The following is a 19,890-nucleotide window of genomic DNA, read 5'->3' as shown; positions in this document are numbered from 1 at the left end:
AACATCTGCCTCAGCCTCTTGTGAATGTGTTTCTGGGACATGTGATGTGCCTGAGGCTTTGCAAGTGGCTTTCTTTTCCCCAACTCTGAGTCCTCTGGCCGCAAAGTAATGTGGGGGATATGTCATCCCAATTTCTGAAGGACTGAGTCCTCTTCTTTGATGTTCAGACAGGTTGTTTGAATGTCACGTTCACCATCCTGAAGTTCTGCCTTGTGGATTCTTCCATGCTTCTACCATGACACTTTGCTGCCAGTCTGTGATCAGTCCCAGGTGGTGCATGGAAAGAATGCCATGGTTAAAATATTTCTTCATTTTGTTTGTATAGCTTTTACTCTCAGGAGTTTTTGTTTGATTTGGTTTTTATTATTTTATTTTTTTCTCTGCTATTGAAATCATTGAAACTGATGCCCACTGTGTGATTTCCCCACTATAGCTTTCTGCTCTCACTAGCATGTTTTAATTTCTAGCCACAGTTCAGTTATAGGCAGCAGCTGCCATTCTAACTACCCTGTTGCCCATCCTATATATCTGTTGGTCACCTCAGCCTTTTCTCTGACTGAGGTATGTAGTCACATTTTCAGAACACATGATCACATATGTATATTTTGACACACATGAGCAATGTTTGCAGGATGACGATGCACCTTGCTGCCACTGTTTGTTTTTTAATGTACTGTATTATATGGCCACTGGGCTTTAAGCACAGAGCTGTGTGCTGAAAGCTGCATGAACTTAAAGCTGCTGTGGGATGGAGAAGCACAGAGCAAGGCTGGTTAGCTGCTTCCAGCAAAGCAGAACTTTCTGCTGAGACCTTACAAATGCTGTGGAGTAGGTTGGTTCCCCTGCCATCAGAATGCTGTCACCTTGCTGCTCTGGATCCATGAGTTTAATGCTATTCTACTTTCCCCCACTTCATTTCAAACTTCATTACTTGGAGTCAAATACAGCTTTCAACTTTAACTGTAGAATTTCAGAAAAATGCTGAGGGAAGTATCACAACTAACATTTTAAATCTTGACCAGTGAAAGCTCTTACTCTGCAGACTTGTTTTAAGTAGGGTTAGGTTAAGTACAGTACTGTTCCAAATGCCATTAGCTGCAGATATGTTGTCAGCACTGCCAGTCATGGAACTGAACAAGTGGAGGTGGCAACTAGCAGTCAGGAAAGGAAAAAAGGAATATCTCTCTCAAGCTAGGAACAACTTGAATTTCTGATGCATGCAGGCAAGCAAAAATGCCATCTTCTCACCCACTCTTTTTTTTTTGCCCATCTTTTTTGCTTTTCTTCATGCTTTGCCCAAGCTTTCTAATTGTAGACCATTTTAGAAACTACACTGGTTTTGAAATGTCATATTACTCCAATTTAAACATTTTTCACATCAGTTACTGAAGTGTTAAGGTTAGAATAATGAATGCTTACCTTCCTGTGTGCTAGCAGGTGATTTTTGAACATAATTTAATTTTGCTTGAAGTATAATCTGTATAACAATAGATACCTGATCATATATTCACTTCCAAGCACCTCCTGGAGACAAATTTCATGCTGACCATTCAAATGAGTATTATCATGCAAGTACTAACAAGACTAACTGGGAATAACTAAGTTATGTGTAGGCGTGAGAACCATAATGATTCTGATAAATTCCCACATTACAAACCAACCTGCTTGATTTGATTCAGTACTTATTTTAATGGGAGCAAGGTGATCTAGGAGGAATTTTTCTTGATAGTTTTGCTTCATGGAGGCTATACAAAAGCTATTTGTAGTAATGGTAAATTACTATTATGTATTTAGTTCTGGAGTGGTGGTAAGGTTGCTAAGCCAAATTTAATAACCAGAAACATTATTTTGTCTTCATTTCATTGAGGGGATTCGTAAAGCCTGGGAGACCTTCCAGAGCTCTATGATAAACTTTTGGATTAATGTGATAGACTGATGCCTTGTCATTTTCCTTATGTATATGGAATCATGCATACCCATGTGATGGATTACTTATGTATAGAGAGAATTACAAAATATTTTCCATCTCCATTGCCTCTAGTATCTTCAGGCCATGTATCTAGTTCCAATCTTACTGCAGAAAATTAAGCCCCCAGGGAAGCCAAAGTAGGATTATTTTATTTTAAAATACACTTTTAAAACTCACATTTGTTCATATGGTATCTTTTATATTCCTTGATCCTGTTTTTTTCTTTAACTTAGCTTTGTGCTTGCTGAAGCCTTGAAAGTGTAAAACAAAAGAAGTATTTGGAAGCAGTGGAATAACTTCCCTATATTGTGTGGTTCCCTAAAAATGACATCACTAAAAATTTAATCTCTGCGTCTTGAAACTATGGGATGATTTTACTGTGATGTATGCTTTTATTGTTGTTGGTGTTTTTCTCTGTTTCAGGCCAAACAAACAAAGTGGCCAAGGAGGCAGCCAATAGATGGACTGGTGTGTATTGCAGTGACATAACTTCACATTTGAGCAATTTCAGTAAAAAACCTACTCATTGTTAAGAATTTTAAATTTGATTAATTTTTTAATTTTTTTTGTTAGATGGTCCTCACTTAAAAAAACATACAGAAATTTATTTTGCTTATAAACTATTATGATTCAAAATAAAGACTGCATCTTCTGAGTTTAGTTACTGAATGTACTTCATATGACATAATAGATTTGTCCTTCTCGTGCTGTCCTGCACACTGTGTTAAAACCTGCAACTCATTTCCTTGTTAGAGTTCAAATCTCTTACAATCAGAAAAACAATAGAGACTGGCAATGGTGGTGCCCAGGTATTCAGAAAGCTTAATTCTATTCTGAATGTTCATCAATTTCTAAAGAATGCTTTGTGGAACCTTATTGCTGCTACCATGTGATGGATGCTGATATAAACTAGACATTTCTCAAACTAATTCATCAGCTTTTGACATGCAAGAAAAATGCTGCACAGTTTTGAGGAAGATTATTGTGATAACATTCATGTGGAAGTTTAACTCAATTTTCTGTTGTTTGCTATATTGCATTTCCATTTTGCAGAGCAAGCAATTTGTATGTCCTTATTTTTTTAAAATTATTTAGAATGTTGTTTGTAATTTTTTGTCTAGAATTGACCTACTGATGGACTGTTCACTATCATTGGTTACGAAAATGCAGCAGGATATAATTTTCTTATTCTTTCGACTATTATTTTATATCTTCATTTGCACTGGGTTGTTTACTGCATATGGGCAAATAAAATTATGGATTTGAAAATAACTTCTGGGAATTCTGTTGTCAGGGCTTTCTGCTGTTGATGACAGGCTGTTGTTCTCAAGGCCTTGAGTGAGGTAAAGGAGTTATGCCTCAGCCTGTAGAAAGTACTTTGCTTTAATTAGACAATTAGGTTATATGTTGTAGCATATTTTTCTTTTGAAGAGACAGTTTTAAAACCAAAGGTGTGATGGTTGAAGAAAATATTTCTAAGGTGCGCAGACAGAGAACACTTACTCTTTTAAGGAATGCTGCAATTTATGGGTGTTAGAAATGACATAATGGGTTTTAGAAATGATGTAATGAGTTTCAGTCAATACTGCAGTGAAAAATTATGTTAAATTGAAGAAAATGTATATGTTAAAGCTAAAAGAGAAGTGCTGATTAAAATAAAGCTTCTTGAATGTCTTTTATTTAACTTTCAAAAATGTACAGTGTCTGAACAAACACATGGGACTAGAAAGGATTTTATAGCTAATTTAAATCTAATTTTTGCAGTTGTAGACAGTCAGTAGGTGTCTAGTTGAAGAAGGACCTATAAAATACTATGCATATTCACACTTACCTCATCACTATAACAGGCTTACACTGTAATCATGCTTTTCAGTCTCCTTATAAAAGAGGAGCAAGGAAAGATAAAGAAAACATCCAAAAAAGAGGAAATATTTTACTTAGAACTGAGTAAAATTATGTTATTAACAAAAGCCTTCTGTTTTCTGTTCTAAATCTACTTAGTAATGATGTTTCCCACTATGTACCTTTTTCAGACACACAAGAGATATTTTAAATGGAAGGATTTTGTTGTAGCCAAGACTATAATTCATGCTTTCCTAAATATTCAAAGCTGAATGGTTTTCATTCTGTTCACAGATAACATCTTTTCAATAAAGTCCTGGGCCAAACGTAAATTTGGATTTGAAGAGAGCAGAATTGATAAAGGTTTTGGAATCCCGGAAGATTTGGATTACATTGATTAGTGTTCTCTTGATGACTGACACCGTTGTACATAATTTGTTATATATTTGCAGTTTGCATTTAAATGTGTATCTAAGTCCTCTCCAAAAAACTGACCATCCTTTAATTTGCTGGTTTTGTTAAAGTTAATAAAATTCTAAAAATATTTGTTGCATTTTTTGTCTTGCACTCTACAGTCTTAGAATGGACAGAGGTTATAGGGAATAATTATTATAGAATCCTGATTCAACTCTTCCTTTGCTTAAGCTAGAACCTCCAGGGATTTATGTTTAAATATGTTGAAGGCTTTGGAGAAAGAACAGCAGGAGACAATATGGAATAGAATGAATTTTTCCCTCATCTCACCAGTGAAATAGAAAAGAGACATAATCAGTTAATGAAAACAACGAGGCAGTAAAGGTGTGAGCAGAAAGGCTGAGCTTTGATTTCAGGTTGTTTTTTATTGTGTTGCTAGAGCTACTTGTATGTTTAGTGACAAAATTTTGGTTGTTGGGCATCATCAGAGCTGAATCTGTTCCAGCAAATATATTGGATTCGACACTGAGAAAGCTCTAATCAAGAGTATAACTGCATAGAAGGGAGACTGAAGAGTACCCATCTATTCAGACCAGTGCAGCGAGATTTAGGATGCTTATTTGCGATGTGAGAGACTGAATTCAATTTGCTGTTCAAAATCAAGCACCTTTGGGTTTATGCACATTTTTCAATTTCAGGCTAAAAAAGCAGCTAACCAAAATAATAACAGATTTCAGAGCGTCTTATTTTTGTTTGGTGAAATTTCACAACTTCTGGTTTCTAGTTCTGGTCAGTACGTGGCTATAGAAAGACAGGTGGAAACTACAGACTGGTCTTTACCTTCCACAGCTGTGGATTGTAAGACAGCATTTCTGCTGTACATCCCTGGAGGATATAAGCTTTACCCTTAGGAGGCAGGCAGGTCTGCTGCAAAGTAGATGTGTGTATCACTGAAAAGTGTCTGTCTGCCTTTTATGTAACCTCTGATGAGAGCATTGCTGAAAAGGTGACATTTAGCTGGAGATACGCCCAGAAATCTGTCTCCTGTGACCTTTCCAATTAAAAAGTTTCCTATCAGCTCAGCTCAGCGCATGTTAAAATCCAAGGATTTCAGCTATGCCCTTGGCAATTGTCATCTCGTGTCTATGAAGACAGCAAAGTTATTGGGAAGATAGCAAGTGGAAGATTTTCCTCTCAAAGACATAGCGTAGCAAGTTACCTGTTGCCTAAGGAAAATGTATGTGATGCCTGGCACATAGTAAAATGTCACTGTGCTTAAAATTGCAAAGGAGATGTTTCCTTTTATGTGTTTGGAAAGATTTTATTCCTAATAAGTCCAGTATTTAACATACAGGGTGTTAGGCACTTAATACACCTGCTGACTGATAAAGGCGTCACGCAAGGCGGTGGTGCTGAGCTGGGTGCAGTGCTCCTTGCCAGGCCTGGCGTCTGCCCCGTGGAGGGGGTGCTGTGCAGCAAAGCTACGTGGCGGTGCCAAACCAAAGTATCAGTGCACGTGCAGCTTGGGTGGCTGTTCTTGCTCCTGGATTTTGTGCTGGGAAACAGCAAAGAACGAGGGAGGTTTTTTTTGGTTTTTTGGTAGTATATCTCTGGTGATTTTTTTTGTTTGTTTGGCTAAACACCTGGGCTTTTCTGTAACTATTCTGTACCGCCTAACAGGTGTCAGAAGCTCTTTGACACATCTGTGTTTGAGGGCACATAACTGCCATACACTGGAGATGATGATGACTCAAAAAGCTTGTTTGTATGAAGGAACATTGAGCACATTAACTTATTGATGTTTTTTGCTTCTTAGAATCACTTTCATGTGGCTGACCTTCTACTTGTCAAGGAGCCTCAGGTAATTTGTGGCCTGTAGTGGCTAGTACATCAAGATTTCCTCTGGTAATTTGTGGCTTGTAGTGGCTAGTACATCAAGACTTCCTCTGGTACCTGTAGGGATGAGGGTTTCTTACTGATTTCACTGCTTTGGCTACTTTCCAAATTCAAGAAGGAAATGAAGATGACCAGCTATGTAAGTTCAGCTGCAATATTGTGGCTTCCTGTTTGTACGGTAAAAGCATTGTGGACTATAATAAAACCATTAAATATGATGTAAATAACTGTACTTGAGATAGATTTGCTTAGAGATACTACAGTCAGCCCACATGGGACTGTAATAAAACCATTAAATATAATAAATATCATTTAAATAACTGTAGTTGAGATAGATTTGCTTAGAGATAGTACATTCAGTGAGCATGAGCAGTACCTTTAAAATGCCACAGTCCCTTTGCTTTGGACACAAAAATTAAGCAGTTAAAGTGCAAGGCATTTCTAATAATATAATTTTCTGTAGAGTTTTGGGTTTGTTTTACAAGTACACCATAGAATATAGACATGCGGTTGCACTCTGTTTTCTGCTCCTGTCTCCTACTGCTGGTGTTGGTTAGCAAGCCCGGCAGAGAATATGTCTGCTTCTGTAAGGACACAGTTTTGGAACAGCCAGAACCGAAATTTCTTAGCTACAGAGAGGAAGGGAAAAGGTGGTGCATTGTCAGAAACTGATGCTTTGTTCCTCTAGTGGAGTAGATTTATTTTGTGCTACCTTTCTCATGATTCTGCATTTTTAGTGTAGATGAATTTCCACATGAAAAGCAAAGCCAGATCCTTTCTGAGACAAAAAGAGGCAATTTGTATGTCTTGAATATTCCAAGACACTTTCAGACTGCTGCATCTGCCCACTTTTGGAAGATTTTCTTCTTAAAAAGATATGGAGTAAACTACTAAATCCCACTGTATGAAACCATGTAGGATTGTGTGGTTTGAGATGTGTGTTCACTTTAATTTTTAAGAGAAGCTGAGACTTTTGTTTTCTGCTGAGTTAAAAGTTAGTAACAGTTAAAATTATTTTCCTTCTTCTGATATGTTTTTGGTTATTAGCCTATAGCAAAAATGAAAACACTCAACCTGATCTTGTGTCCCAATTTGTTTCTTCAGAGTTTTCCTGAAGTAGATTCTAAAGAATCTAACATGAAAACGATGGAGTTTAAATGCTCGCTTCTACTGTTATTCTTGTGGTTATGCCACAGCTATTTTATGTATATGTCTTCCTCTTTTTTCTTTTTTTTTTCTTCTGCCCTATAGGTTTTTTTGCCCATGTAAGGTAAATATTTTCAAGTGTTAGAGCTAAGTCAGGAGGTCAGGCCCTTACTACAATTCAGTTTTATAATTAAAGCAGCTACTAGTGCAATGTGGGAAAATCAAAGGCTGTTGTTTTTAGCAGAGTCTGTAGCTCTGACAGGAACAGTATCAGGTCTAGCTTTTCAAAATAATCTCTTGAGGAGTTTATCTCTACAGTACCAGGCTGAAGTGTTGCCTGCTCTTTGGGACTGATGCTGATTAGCCACTGTAGAGCAACCTAGACACAAGAGAAAATATTTGTTTCTACTTGATCTGCTGGGAAACATTACTGGTTTAAAGAAATTTTGCTGACTACGTCTGCCCTGAAACAGCCCATTCTTCCTTGGCTTTTCTTTTAACTAGCCATCTGCATGCTCCATACAACACCAAGCATGAACTCTAGGACTCCCTTTGTGGTGCTTGCAGAGTGTTAAATGTTAAGAGTCACAAAGGTTTACGTTTTGACATAAATCGGGTGCTAAGCCTTCCATTAATGCATCATCTGAAATGTCATTACTGTTGGGGGTGTTTTAAAAGGGAGAATCCAGGCTCTGACGCAAATGTCACAGTGATGTTGTGATCACATGGCAAAGCTGGAACTGAAACTTATTGGGAGAATAAGGGGAAAAGAAACCCAGCTTGTGATGGTGATTAAGAACTTTGATGCAAGAGCTACTTACAGTCCTTCTGTCAGCCAGGCATATATCCACTAGTTGGGTGATGTGACTGGTGCTTATCTTTACCTTGTTTCTTGCAGAGGTGAGGTTTGTACAGTCATGTTTTCTGTCATTTATCTCCTCCTTTTCCTTCCCAGTGTTCTTAAATTACCCAGCGATTTCATCCAGATTTTCTCTTGAGGGGCTGTGGTACGAGGTCACAGTTTATCTGTTCTGCTTGGCTGGCTGCTTGATAAATACAGGCTTTCCTTTTCCCACCTGCTGGTTTAGGGACTCGAGAAGGGGCAGAGCATGCTGGGGGCAGGAAGAGGAAGGAAAGATGTCAAAGATGACTGTAAAAGACCAGGAAGCATTTGGTGCCTGCTGGTGATGGAGTACATGTGAGGCAGCATTGCTGGAGCTGAGGTGGAACGATGTGCATCATTTCAGTGGGAAGGAACGGGGCTTCAACAAGCGAAGTCCTCAACTAATCCTCAGTGTCACACATGTTACTGGGTTCTTCCATTTGCAGTTAGCTGCCATCTAGACAACAGTGCCTAAGTATTCTTGTGCCTAAGGGGTCTGCCTTCACAGCAGATAGCCTTTCTCTTCATCTTCTTTTTCTCCTTGTCCTATTTGCATTTTATCTTCCACCCCTCCACTGTCATTTTGCTTTCAGATCTGCTTACAGAAACTATGTAGGCTGAACAAGCAGCGCACTACAGTCTGTACAGATGGTTGTCTGTCTTACTCCTCCTCTTGCTGACATGCCTGTCAGCACACTCACCTTCCAGTGCGCAGGCATACAGGAAGGCGAGCATCTATACGTTAGAATTGTCTTTTTAAACTGTATGTGCAGAAGGTTGCACGTCAGGAAGGCTAGAGGGCAAAAACATCTGTGAACACCACCACTGAACTTTTCAGGGTCACTTGAGAAGCTTTATAATGCCCCAGAAATGAATGAACAGTTTTTCTGCTATGGATAATGTGGTCATTCAATTGCTACCAAACCTAATCAGAAAAATTTTCCTTATTAAAAAAAATAACTGCTGAAGTATTTATAAAGAACAGTTTTCAAGCAAAACCTGCTGGGTAATTTTCTGTTTCCAGTTTTTGATGAAAACCCAAGTTATTCTGAGAAACAATGAGCCTTTCTACATGCAAAACTTCATTTTAAAATACACTCCATCCTTCTCTTTCAAAAAAACTTACTGATCTGTTGGCAACCAGTGCTAAAGTAAATCCTGTAAGCAGTCCAAGGGGCACCTTTTTTCAGGTAAGATGATGAACCTCAGCTGTGCTGCAGCTGAACCTCAAAAGGAAAAGTTGTTTAAAATTGTGGCTTCTAGAGAAAGCCAGTGGAGGAAGAAGTTGTGTTTGAAGTGAGAAGGGCCTGAGTTACCACCTGCATACTGAAGCAGTGCCTTACAGGGATCCACCTCTTTCCCTGGACACCTTTGATCATGTCACCTTCCTTCAAGGCTGCACCTCAATGGCATTCTGGAGATGAGATTTTTATGTTGAGGTGCAAAAACATAATTTTTTCCCTCATTTTCGCAGTCTACAGTGGGAAAAATATTAATGTTTTCTTTCTTCCCCTTTCTGCTTAGGAAAAAAAGGAGAGCAAAAAAGTCAATTACATCATGTTTTCTTACATTACCATTACTAACCATGCAAAATAATGCCTCTTGCTGGTCCTAGCATTCTGGAGGATTTTTGAAAGAAGATAAAAGTGAAATTTTCATACTTTGTTTTCACTTTCTCAGAAAAAAAATTAAGTATATATTGAATCAGATTTTTTTTCCATGTTATGCTGGCAGAAATGCTTTTTGATTAATTTTTGCATGGACATCAATTAATCATCATAATAAACTATATTCCTCTGTGGGCTTTTTTTTCTCCTGAAATATATTCTAGGCAATATGCTCTTCACTATGTTTTTCAAAGTAAGTCTATTTCTGAGATCAGTCAAAAAAAAAAACCAACAAAACATCAAACCAAAAATCAAGGCTCTGCAGCAGACCTGTTTGTTATTCCATGGTCATTAATATTGTACCTGTTCAAAAAGGATATGTAAGAAATAACACTCAAGAAAGTTATACTCCAAAACACCAGTCTGTATCATCTGGTGAAAGGCAAGAAGCCTGGATGATATGTCCCATTTTTGGTACAAATACCATCAAAGATTCAGTGAATGAGTAGATTTTTTTCAAACAGCTACATTGAACAAAGCAGCTTCAAGATGGAATCCATCAACTTTTAATGGTCTTTTCAAGTTAAGCTGTTCAAAAAGTGCTGGTTTGCTGTTCTGACCTTAGATTGGAGGTGGTAAAAGTGAAAATAGTTAAAATAATTCAAAATCAAAATTTCAAATTAAAATGTTATGTTCAAAATTGGATATCACATCTATCTTCTTCTTGAAGCTGTCTTCTTCTTTAACAATTCCACCACCAAAAAAAAAGTGCAGGAGCCTTTCCTTGTCATTAACTATCTAAATCATTAGAAGATTGTACAAACCTAGTAGGAGTAGGACATACATCTTCACTCTTTCAAGTAGGCATAATCTGAAATCTGCATTTTGGGATTGCATATTTTCATTCTTACCCTTTCTTCAATGCTTATCCTAGTAACCAAAACGGAGAGAATTTTCTATTAGAGGGCCTTTACTGATAGGCAGATTTGACTGATAACTTGATAACAACTTGGGGAAATGGAAAAAAAGGGAATTTAATTTCAAATTTTTGGTTCATTTTAGACTTTTGCCTTGTCAGTCTTGAGCCAACAGAGTGGGCATTGTCTAACCTCTGGTTTGAACCAACTTCCCAAATTAGAAAACCGTAAATGAAAAGCATTAATTCCTGAGTTGCTGTGCAAATATTTCCTATACAAACCCACCAGCTGCATCATTCAGCTTTTGGTAGGAACCAGATAGAAAACAATAGTGACAGGTTTTTGTAAAGTTTTTTACCTTTTTATTGTTACTATTATTGCTTAGTATGTCTCCATCCTGAATTAAGGCCAGAGGGAGGACAGTTCACTGCTTAAAAAGCGCAAGCAAGACCTATGCTTAGATCCACTTTTGATAGCAGTTTCCCTCTCTGCTCTTCCAGACAACTTTATTTTTGACAGATTTACCCTGACAAATGCTTATCTTTGCAAGTGAGTGGTGAGTAGTTGTACTCTGATGCAAGTGATTTTGCATCATAAATTAGTATGCAGTAGTGTAAACAATAATTTACAATTAAAATTCAGAGGACTAGGCTTGCAGGTGTACTATGGAGTTACTGAAAGAAACCATTTGATGTCAAGCTATCTACTTGATATATGAGGTTTTTCAGGGTTCATATTTCAGGAGCTTTAGTTTTGTTCACCACACCAATGCTAATTGCACAGTTCTGTCACCTCTGGTATGAATGACAGCTATGATGAAGGGTCACAGGGCCTTAGCTTTTACTAAAATTAGAGAAATTTTCCCAAGAAGCCAGCAGAGAAAGAACCTTCTGAGCAGAATCAGTCTCCTTGAAAAAGAAATATTCCTGCAGTGAAGTCCTTACAACTTGCTTGATTTCTGAGTGCTTCAAAAAGTATCCAAATCTGATTAAGTTAATATATTTTCTCATCCACTTCTGTGCTCACATCCTGCAAAAGCCCAGGGTTTGCCACTTGTCTTTGCTCCACCTGACAGGTGCCATCTTATCTTGGGTTTGAGCCGTTAGAGACTGGCCCCAGGAGTTTGGGCTGCGAGGTTCTTCTTCCAGTGCTGTGGGTGGCTGTGAGCAGAGATACTGCTCCTCCGTTACTGCTGTGCAGAGAACGGCCTCGTATCTGGAAAGCTGAAAAGGTCTTGATAGCCTTGTGTGAAAAATATTTGTGGCAGTGCTAGTAGAATATTATTCCCTTTACTTTAGAGCCCATGTCTGTGTATTTCTCTTTTGAAGTCTGTGTGCAGCCTCCTATCCCTCAGCCTTCATAGTTCAAGGAGAAGCAATAAAATTAGAAAGTAGATGCAAAACAGAGCAAAGACTGAAGACGAGTGGAAGGAAAAAACCTCATGACTTCTACTCTGAACGTTTTAACATTATGTGTTGAGAGACATCCTAGAGGTCCCTCCTACCTCTGCTGCCTTGGGGTAGCAGGCATTTCTGTTTCCCTTGTCTGTGTGGCAACCACAGGAAGAAGCAAAATAACCTGAGTGCAAAGGCACTATAATGACCAGGAGGGCTGCCCTCCTCACTTTGGCCAGTCACGTGTTCCTTTGCATTTGACAGCTGTGAATTTTCAGACTGCCAGGGGAAAAACCAACTCCTTCGTAGTAAAACTGAATGACACAAAAGAAAATGACAGCTTGAATGAACTAACTGAAGCAGAGGTGCTCACCTGTCTCTGGCTTTTGCATGCTGAGAGATGCGGTGCCAGTCAGCCTGGCTAAAGCTGTGTCCTGGGAGAAGCTTTTGAGTCCCATGTCCATAGCTTTGAAGGTCATAAAAGCACAGCAGTAGGAAGCTGTGACTGCTCCATTTAGCATCACCATTGCATGCCGCTTTAAAATGTGTTATTTTTGTTCTTTGGGTCATCTGGTCAGGTTATCAGTCCAGTTAGGGGAATGGGATGCTGATGGTTCACTGTCCTTTAAAATAAGCTCTGTACCATAGATGCTTTCTTGTTATTCTCAAAATCGGTTTCCATGGTAACTGTCACTGGAACAATCTTTTTTTGATGAGAAGGAGGAAAATTATTTCCTTTTTAGGAATCCCTCTGCTCAACCTAGTAAAATTCCCTTTTTGCTTGAACCCTGCTCAACTCTAGGGAATCAGGATTCTTATCTTCATTCATCTCCACCAAGTGTGACCAGGGTTTCACGCCCACAATTTCCTTCTCCCCCTCCTTTCTGCCTTTTGAGTCTAAATCACTACTTTTCACTTCAGGGATAAAAATCTGTGAGATTCATGCTCCAGAATTCCTTGGCGTGTGGCTTCCATCTTATCTTTTGGCTAAAACTTCTTGAATTGCACCTGATTTTTATCAAAACAGAATAACTTTGCTGGAGTGCTCTTTGCAGCGGGTCTGGGAGGCAGTGCAATGCAAGATGCTGCTGGCTATCATGCTTCTGGCCTTTCCCTCACTGCTCATTTCATTTTACAGCTGGGCCCCAGGATGCGTTTCAGCCAGAGCACTTGATGCCAAAGCAGAGCCCAGTAATCTGTAGTACAGTATGGAGCTTCTCTCGAGGAAAACTTGTGATTGCTCAGAGATTAGTCATGCAGAGGCTCTGCGAGCAAGCCTCGAACTCTACATATTTTGTAATGTCTTGCTGCAGAAACAGCTGTCGCCTGTCAAAGTGAGACGCGAGATGCAGCTTTAGCCTGCTGTGGAAAAAAAGGAGCTCGCTCTGCAGCATCAGGCGGCTTCAAGACTGAAGAGCTTTTGTGGAGAAATGTGCTTCAGTCAAATGCCACTTGAAGCACAGTTGCATTTCAGCCTAGCCTCTGGAAGGGACCAGCCTGAGCATATCTTTCCATGAGCATCATAAAAAGTATTGCTAATTTTTTTTCTGGAAATTAATTACATTTTACTTATACCTCCGTTTTACCTGCACAGTAAGGGAAAGATCTTACTCCACAGTGCAGTTTCTCAACAGAAGTTTTCCTGGCATGCTTTAAGCACAATACAGTGTCTTTTGCTTCTGAGCCCCAAGCAGGTTATTGAGCATTTTTCAACATCTGCCTGGACATCCCTAGGGGTTTAGAGTACAGCTGTGCTAAATGCCGTGCGAGGCATTGGGGCATCTGTGTCTCTTCAGAGTTTTTCAGGAGTCCAAGTCCTTCTGAAATCACTGGGAGCCTAAGAATCTGAGTTAGTCTCAGGTCTCTTCCCTGTGGTTATTGGATGAATTAAAGTAAATAAGGGAGATTTTGTGAGGTTTTTTTCACTTAAGCTTTCTGCTGTTAAAGACAGCAGAATTGTAAATCATCCTTTACTGTAGGAGCAATTGAGCCTGGTTCTGGATACAGCAGGAATACTCAAAGTAGATGAATATCATTTTGCATACTACTGTTTTCAGAGCCCAAAATACCTTGAGGTCTCAACAGAGACCAGCTTTAAAGCAGATTATTTTTTCTCTGAATAACTGTTTTTGGAATTGGCAGAAGTCTCATGTCCTTTTTTCAGTTTGAGAATTGGTCTCATCCGCATTTAATGCTTTTGAAGAGCGACTGCATAATTTTCAACAATTTAAAACAGAAAATTAAACAAATCAAGTTTCAAGTTTAGTCCATTATGCTTTCTTCCCTTGTTTTCTTGATTGGAATGTGAGGGTTTCCCAGGAGAGTTAGAGGTGAGTTTGCATTCTTTTCCTTGAGAAAGTTGAATGAAGCATCTTCTGTTTTCACATGCTCATCATGCTAAATATAATAAAGAAAATCTTCTGAATTTTTCCCAAATGGATGGAATTGAATGCTTAGATTTGGATAAAGCAAAGAAAGATAGTCTAGCTCTCCTGCTGAAGACTGATGAGTTGGCATAAAACCTAGATGTATCCTTTTGTAGGTTGAGTTAGAGTATGTCCATGCAAACTCTTACCTCTGGTTCCTAGAACTCTGAGTCATGGGGGCTGTATGATTCTGTTTTTTTCATGTTACTTCATGTTTTTCTGGTTACTTGCACAAAAAATTGACCTTTTAGAATGAGACATAGAAATATCAGCCTGTTCTCCTTGCTATTGCACATCATACTAGGATATAAACGTATAAAAAATTTCAGAACATTTTCTTCTATGACTTTTTTGACTTAGCAGTTTTTTCTTTTTTTTTTTTTATTTTCTTTTGGTGAGGTGATTACTCAATGAATACATTTAATTGGTTTTGATCATCCATAATAGTACAGCCACAGACAAATCCAAGTAGTAAGGCTCCAATTCAGAAATCTGCATTGAGTAGTGATTTGCTTCTTTATATGCTCAATTAAGAGCAAATAGACAATATAATTCCTTTAAGCAGTATTTTTAGCTTGAGTGGTAACATGGGTTTACATCTGTATGATTTACTGTCCCTGTCTGTCTGTGTAGTCCTCTAGTTCATTCTCTTTACACATGGCAATTACCGGACCACAAATGTATTTTCAGGCTGAACCTTTCACCCTTTTTTGCTGTAGGAAAAACAGTTACATCCCTGTTCTTGGTGTTTCGGGGAATCATGGTAGTGATTAAATTGCCTCTCGAGATTCCTATACTAACATTCTAGCATATCTGTAAAAGAATATTATTAGCATCAGTTATACTTAATGATTCAAAGTCTTTAACCTAATTGTAAACAAGAAAAAAAAGTTGGTAGGTTTGGGTTGTTTTTTTTTTATTGTACTGATGAGTGCACACGTATGTGCTCCTGGACCTGAAGAGTTTGGAGACTGAGAACAAGGTACCGGGGTTTACCCCCATCCGCTTGAAAATGGGTTTGCAGTACCTTGACCTGAGACCGTGTGATTGATGAACAACCTCTCCATAGTGTGAAGCACCCAGAGACAAAACATGAGCAGATGTTGGCCTTGTGGCATTTGGGCTTCTCCTTATGTCAGATACGGGGCTTTGGGCAGCTGCATGGTGCTGCAGGCAGGCTGCTGGAGCAATGCTGGATAATGCTGGTGGGGAATCGAGCCTATTCAGTGGGATTCTATCCTGTTTTTTTTTTTTATGGGGCTGAGATGAAGCTGCTAAACTGAGCAATGTCAGTGGTGAGCAAGGAAAAGACAGGTGGCTCCAGAGACCTCCAGACACAGCTCTAATAAGCTTGCACTGCATTTCTGGCTGGTTTTATTTTGAATTTGCTACTTAATTTTAATAACTGAATAGATATCCAAGTTGGAAGAAAACTGAGAGTGACAGGACCCTCAACATCCCCCAGAGCTTCAGCAGTGGTACTCATCCATGGCCTCACACACGCCAGCTGAATCCTACGTGCCCAAGGGCAGGGCAGAGTGGAGACACAGCATCCACTAGCAGGAACTTGAGACCCTCTGGGACTTGCAAGGGGAGCGTGTGCTGTGCCTTGGCAGGGCAGGAGTGCACACAGCTGCAGGACACTGTGGCATCACCAGGCAGCCTCCATATGCCTGTCTCTCTCCTACTCCTCAAAAAATTAATACGCTTAAAAATAGTTTAGCTGCAGGGATGCACTGTGAATTTCCTTAGTTTAAATGAACTGGTGCAGGGACTATATCCCCAGCTGGGGTTAAACAGGGCATGTATTGTTGCCTGCCTTTTTACATCTGGGAATAAGCTCATAGCTTGTTAACAGTACCTAGCAAGTGGGAGAAAAAAAAGTGGCCTTAAACACAACTCTGGCAAGGAGAAAAATCAAATGGAAAATATGCATTTTTAATACGCCACTGGGTAAGTATATAATAGCAGAACAACATTCGTTGTAACCTGATATCCCTCAGGAATGAGGGAAAAGCTGACTGCTTGCTCCACTGAGCCAAAAAATAAGAAAACATGTAAGTGCAAGTGTGTAGTCAGCAGCGTAAGGAATAATCTCAGCTTCAGAAAGTCAAGAGCAAAGCTGGAGTGTTGAATGTTAAAAGGCTAACAGTTTTACATGGAAACACAACTTATTATTTTCAACCTATTAGTAGGGCTGTTTCCAGTATCCTAAAGAAATTCCAGATCCTTCTGCATTTATCCACCCACGAGATAGCTGTTTTGGCAGAATCCACAGAAGTATTTCATGTTAGCCATCTTCTGATTTCTTCCTGGAAACTAAACAGATTTTGGATGTAAAAATGCAATTCATTACAATAACCAAAATGTATTTCCTAGAGCAGATGTGTTGTTTTCAGAGGTCCCCCCGCCTGATATTTTATCAAGCCCTTTAGAACAGCTCCACAGTTGCATTTCATTTGAGTGCCACTCAGCATATACAATAGGTTTGGAAAAGCAACCTGCATAGCCTTCAGGCACCTGGCAGAGTACATTTTTCGCACAGCATGCGGAGAATTAGGCATCCGGCTCCTGTGGCTGACGATGTGCACAGCTTCTCATCCAGGCTGTGCTGGAGCTGTACCGCTTCCTGTCCAGCTGTGAGTGCCATGCCACTGGGAATAGCTGGTGAGCAAAGGGCCACAGCCCCTGGGATGTCAGTACAGCAGCTGAACGCATGCACATCCCTGGGGAAAGGGCAAAGGTGCTGTGAGGTGAAGACTCGTGCATCAAAAATATGCTCCCCTAAGGAACTGAAAGTATCTGCAATTATTTGGAAGGAGGCTGTACAGTGTCTGTCATTTTCAAAAGACAATGATGGCAATTACAGTTAGAGGGAATTGCAGATGTTCTGTGAAAAGAAATGAACAAGCCTAAAATTGCTTTCTGGGAAGTAAGTCTTCAAGATGTCCAAATCACCTGATTTTTCTGCAATGCTTTTCTAGGCAGCATTTGAAAGTGGATTAGAAAGTCGTAAATATCAAGGCTGATCCCTGACTATAGGAGGAAAAGAAAAAAATTGCTCTTTGGGCTCTTCCCAGGGCAGCCTGGGCCTCCCTGCTCCACACAGTGCTCTGGGATCTGCCACATGGCAAGGGCTTCTGCAGAGACTCCTTCAGCAATCAGACCGTTTCAGATGAGGGCAGTGAAGTGGCTTCTGTCCCAGGGCAAGGCGTTACTTCCCCACCCTTCCTTAGCTGAGCTGTCTGTGGGTACCACTCACTTTCAGGTCAGTGGAGTGGGCAGTTCCCATATGTTTTTGTGTCCTTTGAGGAATGCTTGTTTGTAACTGGGCACCCATACCTGTCACCCCTGGAAGAAGCATCCCATATTTACACACAATGTTTTACTTCAGTGGTGATGGAGCTGTGGCCCTGGAGAGTACCCTGTATCTGCAGAACTGCCATGACATACTCAACTCTTGCCTAGGATTTTTCTGCTCTATGTGGTATAGGTATCCAGAAAGGACTGTTGTTGATGCTGTGAGTTGAACTTGGGAACCATCACCCTTCCTGTCTCCATGTCAGATGAATTGTACTACTCTAACTTATCCTGTCACCCACACCACTGCTCCCCATGCAGCCTGGGTGCAAGGCAGTGCCCCTCCTCCTCCCCCATTAAAACCAGCCCTGAGTACTATCAAATGCCAATGCTTTGGGGTAGTCAAGGCAGCTTTGTAATAGCATTCCTTGTCCTCAGGAAGGGATTTATTTTCTTCCTTGTAATACTGTGGCTTTTCCCTAAAGGATTACCCTCTCACTTATTTGCTGGAAGAGCGAGGTGCTGGGGAAGGGCATTCGGTGAGAAACTGATGGCTGCAGCCACCTGAGTTGTCTGCTAAGAGGTGAGTGAGTAGTACGGTTGTGCCCAGAGGTGATGCCTCCTCTTGGCAGCTCCAGGGAGCCTGGCTCCAGCTGGAGAGCCTGACCTGCCTGTGCATCTTGATGCCCTGGCACCGAGGTGGGCAGTGGCCAGCCCCCTGGGTTCTTTGAGGGTGTAAAACAAGAGGTGGCCTTAAGGCTGTGGCATGAAAAATCCCTGGTACTTCACAAACTATGCACATTACGTTGTTTTTCTAGGTTACCTAAATTTTCCCCTTAGTTTCAGATGGAAGTGAAACTCTTAGATGCTGTCAAAACTGGCAGGGAGGTGGCAGGGAGGGGGGAAGGATAATTTTGCACAGCAACATCTTTTTTTCGAACGGGTTATTTGATCAAGTAACTGCAACTTTCCAATTGCTCCCCTAACTGCCCTCTGGCCTGTACCATGAAAGAAATAAACACATTCAACTTCTTTTTGTTGCAGGAGAACATCTGTGACCCATTAACATCGGATCTGGGCTGCGCAGCCAGCTTGGAATCACGGTTTGGGCAAATTTGCCATTTGCTTCTCCAGGAGTTTGGCATTGCTGTTCTCTAATATGTTATCAGCATGTTTATTTTTTGTTATAGTAACACTGCAGGACTTAAAAAAAAGAGCTACAACAATATTTTACTGTGTTTTAGTCAGTAGTGTTTCCAATTTGGGTGTATTTTGAAATGTGTTTTACTTCCATGCTGTGTTTTTCAATGTTATCAGAGCATCTTCCTCCCTCAAGAACGACTGCACACATGTGGAACTACTGCATCCTTGACAGCCAAGCTTTCTTCTGACATATTGTGGTACTAAACTGATTCTGGTTGCTTTCTAGTTTGACCAGGCTTTAACTCTTTGGGCTAAAATTTCCTACCTGACTCCAACTAGTTTATTTTCATTATTTTCAGTTGCAGTGAAAAAGGGCTCCACCAGACTGAGGAGTGAGGTTAAATAAGACTACATTTTACCCCCATTAAAACCTTCCATAGCTATTGAAGTTGAAAATCAAGCCACATGGTAACTCTGCCATGGCTCATGCCATCTCCTTTTCCAGTCCATTGAGCTTTGCCAGCAGCTGCGCCCCGATGAAATACTGTGGTCTTATGAATGAGGTGCAGCCTGTGAGACATGACATGACCCTCCAAGTGCTGCCAAGGTGTGCCCAGCTTCTACTGGACAGCATTTGTCATGCTGTGAAATCCTATTTCACTGTTTTATTTCTAAACCCGTTCAGGCACCATGGCTTTTTACAAAGCTGGTATCTATTACACCTGTTTGCTACAGACTGTCCTGTCAGTCTACTTGTGGGCATCCTGTACCTGATTTGATCCATAGGGTCCTGTTTTACATGGATCATTCCTATTTTTGTGTGGGTCTCCCTCTCCTTGTCATTCTCCATGGTGGTGCAGAAGTTGCTGCCAGTGGCTGAGCACCAGGGGTTTTGCCGGGGAAGCCCTATGAGGCAGGAGAAGGAATTTGTGCCACTGCAGCTGGAGGATGCA

The 19,890-nt window shown here is 40.2% G+C and overlaps 1 protein-coding gene across 3 annotated transcripts in view; it reads left to right on the top strand.

The window, feature by feature from the left end:
• Positions 1 to 19,033, top strand: part of MND1 (meiotic nuclear divisions 1) — a 55,067-nt gene extending 36,034 nt beyond the window's left edge. Inside the window, exons 7-9 of one of the 3 annotated variants that reach the window (XM_029961533.1) lie at positions 2,393 to 2,437; positions 4,106 to 4,174; positions 6,042 to 6,087. In XM_029961533.1, the coding sequence (XP_029817393.1) occupies positions 2,393 to 2,437; positions 4,106 to 4,174; positions 6,042 to 6,061 (134 nt within the window). In that variant the 3' untranslated portion in view covers positions 6,062 to 6,087. Of the gene's footprint in view, positions 1 to 2,392; positions 2,438 to 4,105; positions 4,358 to 6,041; positions 6,088 to 18,279; positions 18,378 to 18,838 lie in introns of those variants that run through there. The other 2 variants (XM_018081474.2, XM_008933159.3) reach the window with 2 other exon arrangements.
• The last annotated feature ends 857 nt before the right edge of the window (positions 19,034 to 19,890 follow it).

This window comes from Manacus vitellinus, unplaced genomic scaffold, assembly GCF_001715985.3.
Source record: "Manacus vitellinus isolate BGI_N305 unplaced genomic scaffold, ASM171598v3 scaffold_0_pilon, whole genome shotgun sequence".
Lineage (NCBI taxonomy): Eukaryota > Metazoa > Chordata > Aves > Passeriformes > Pipridae > Manacus > Manacus vitellinus.
The sequence above is the reverse complement of the archived record's forward strand: the minus strand, read 5'-3'. Positions and strand labels throughout refer to the sequence as shown.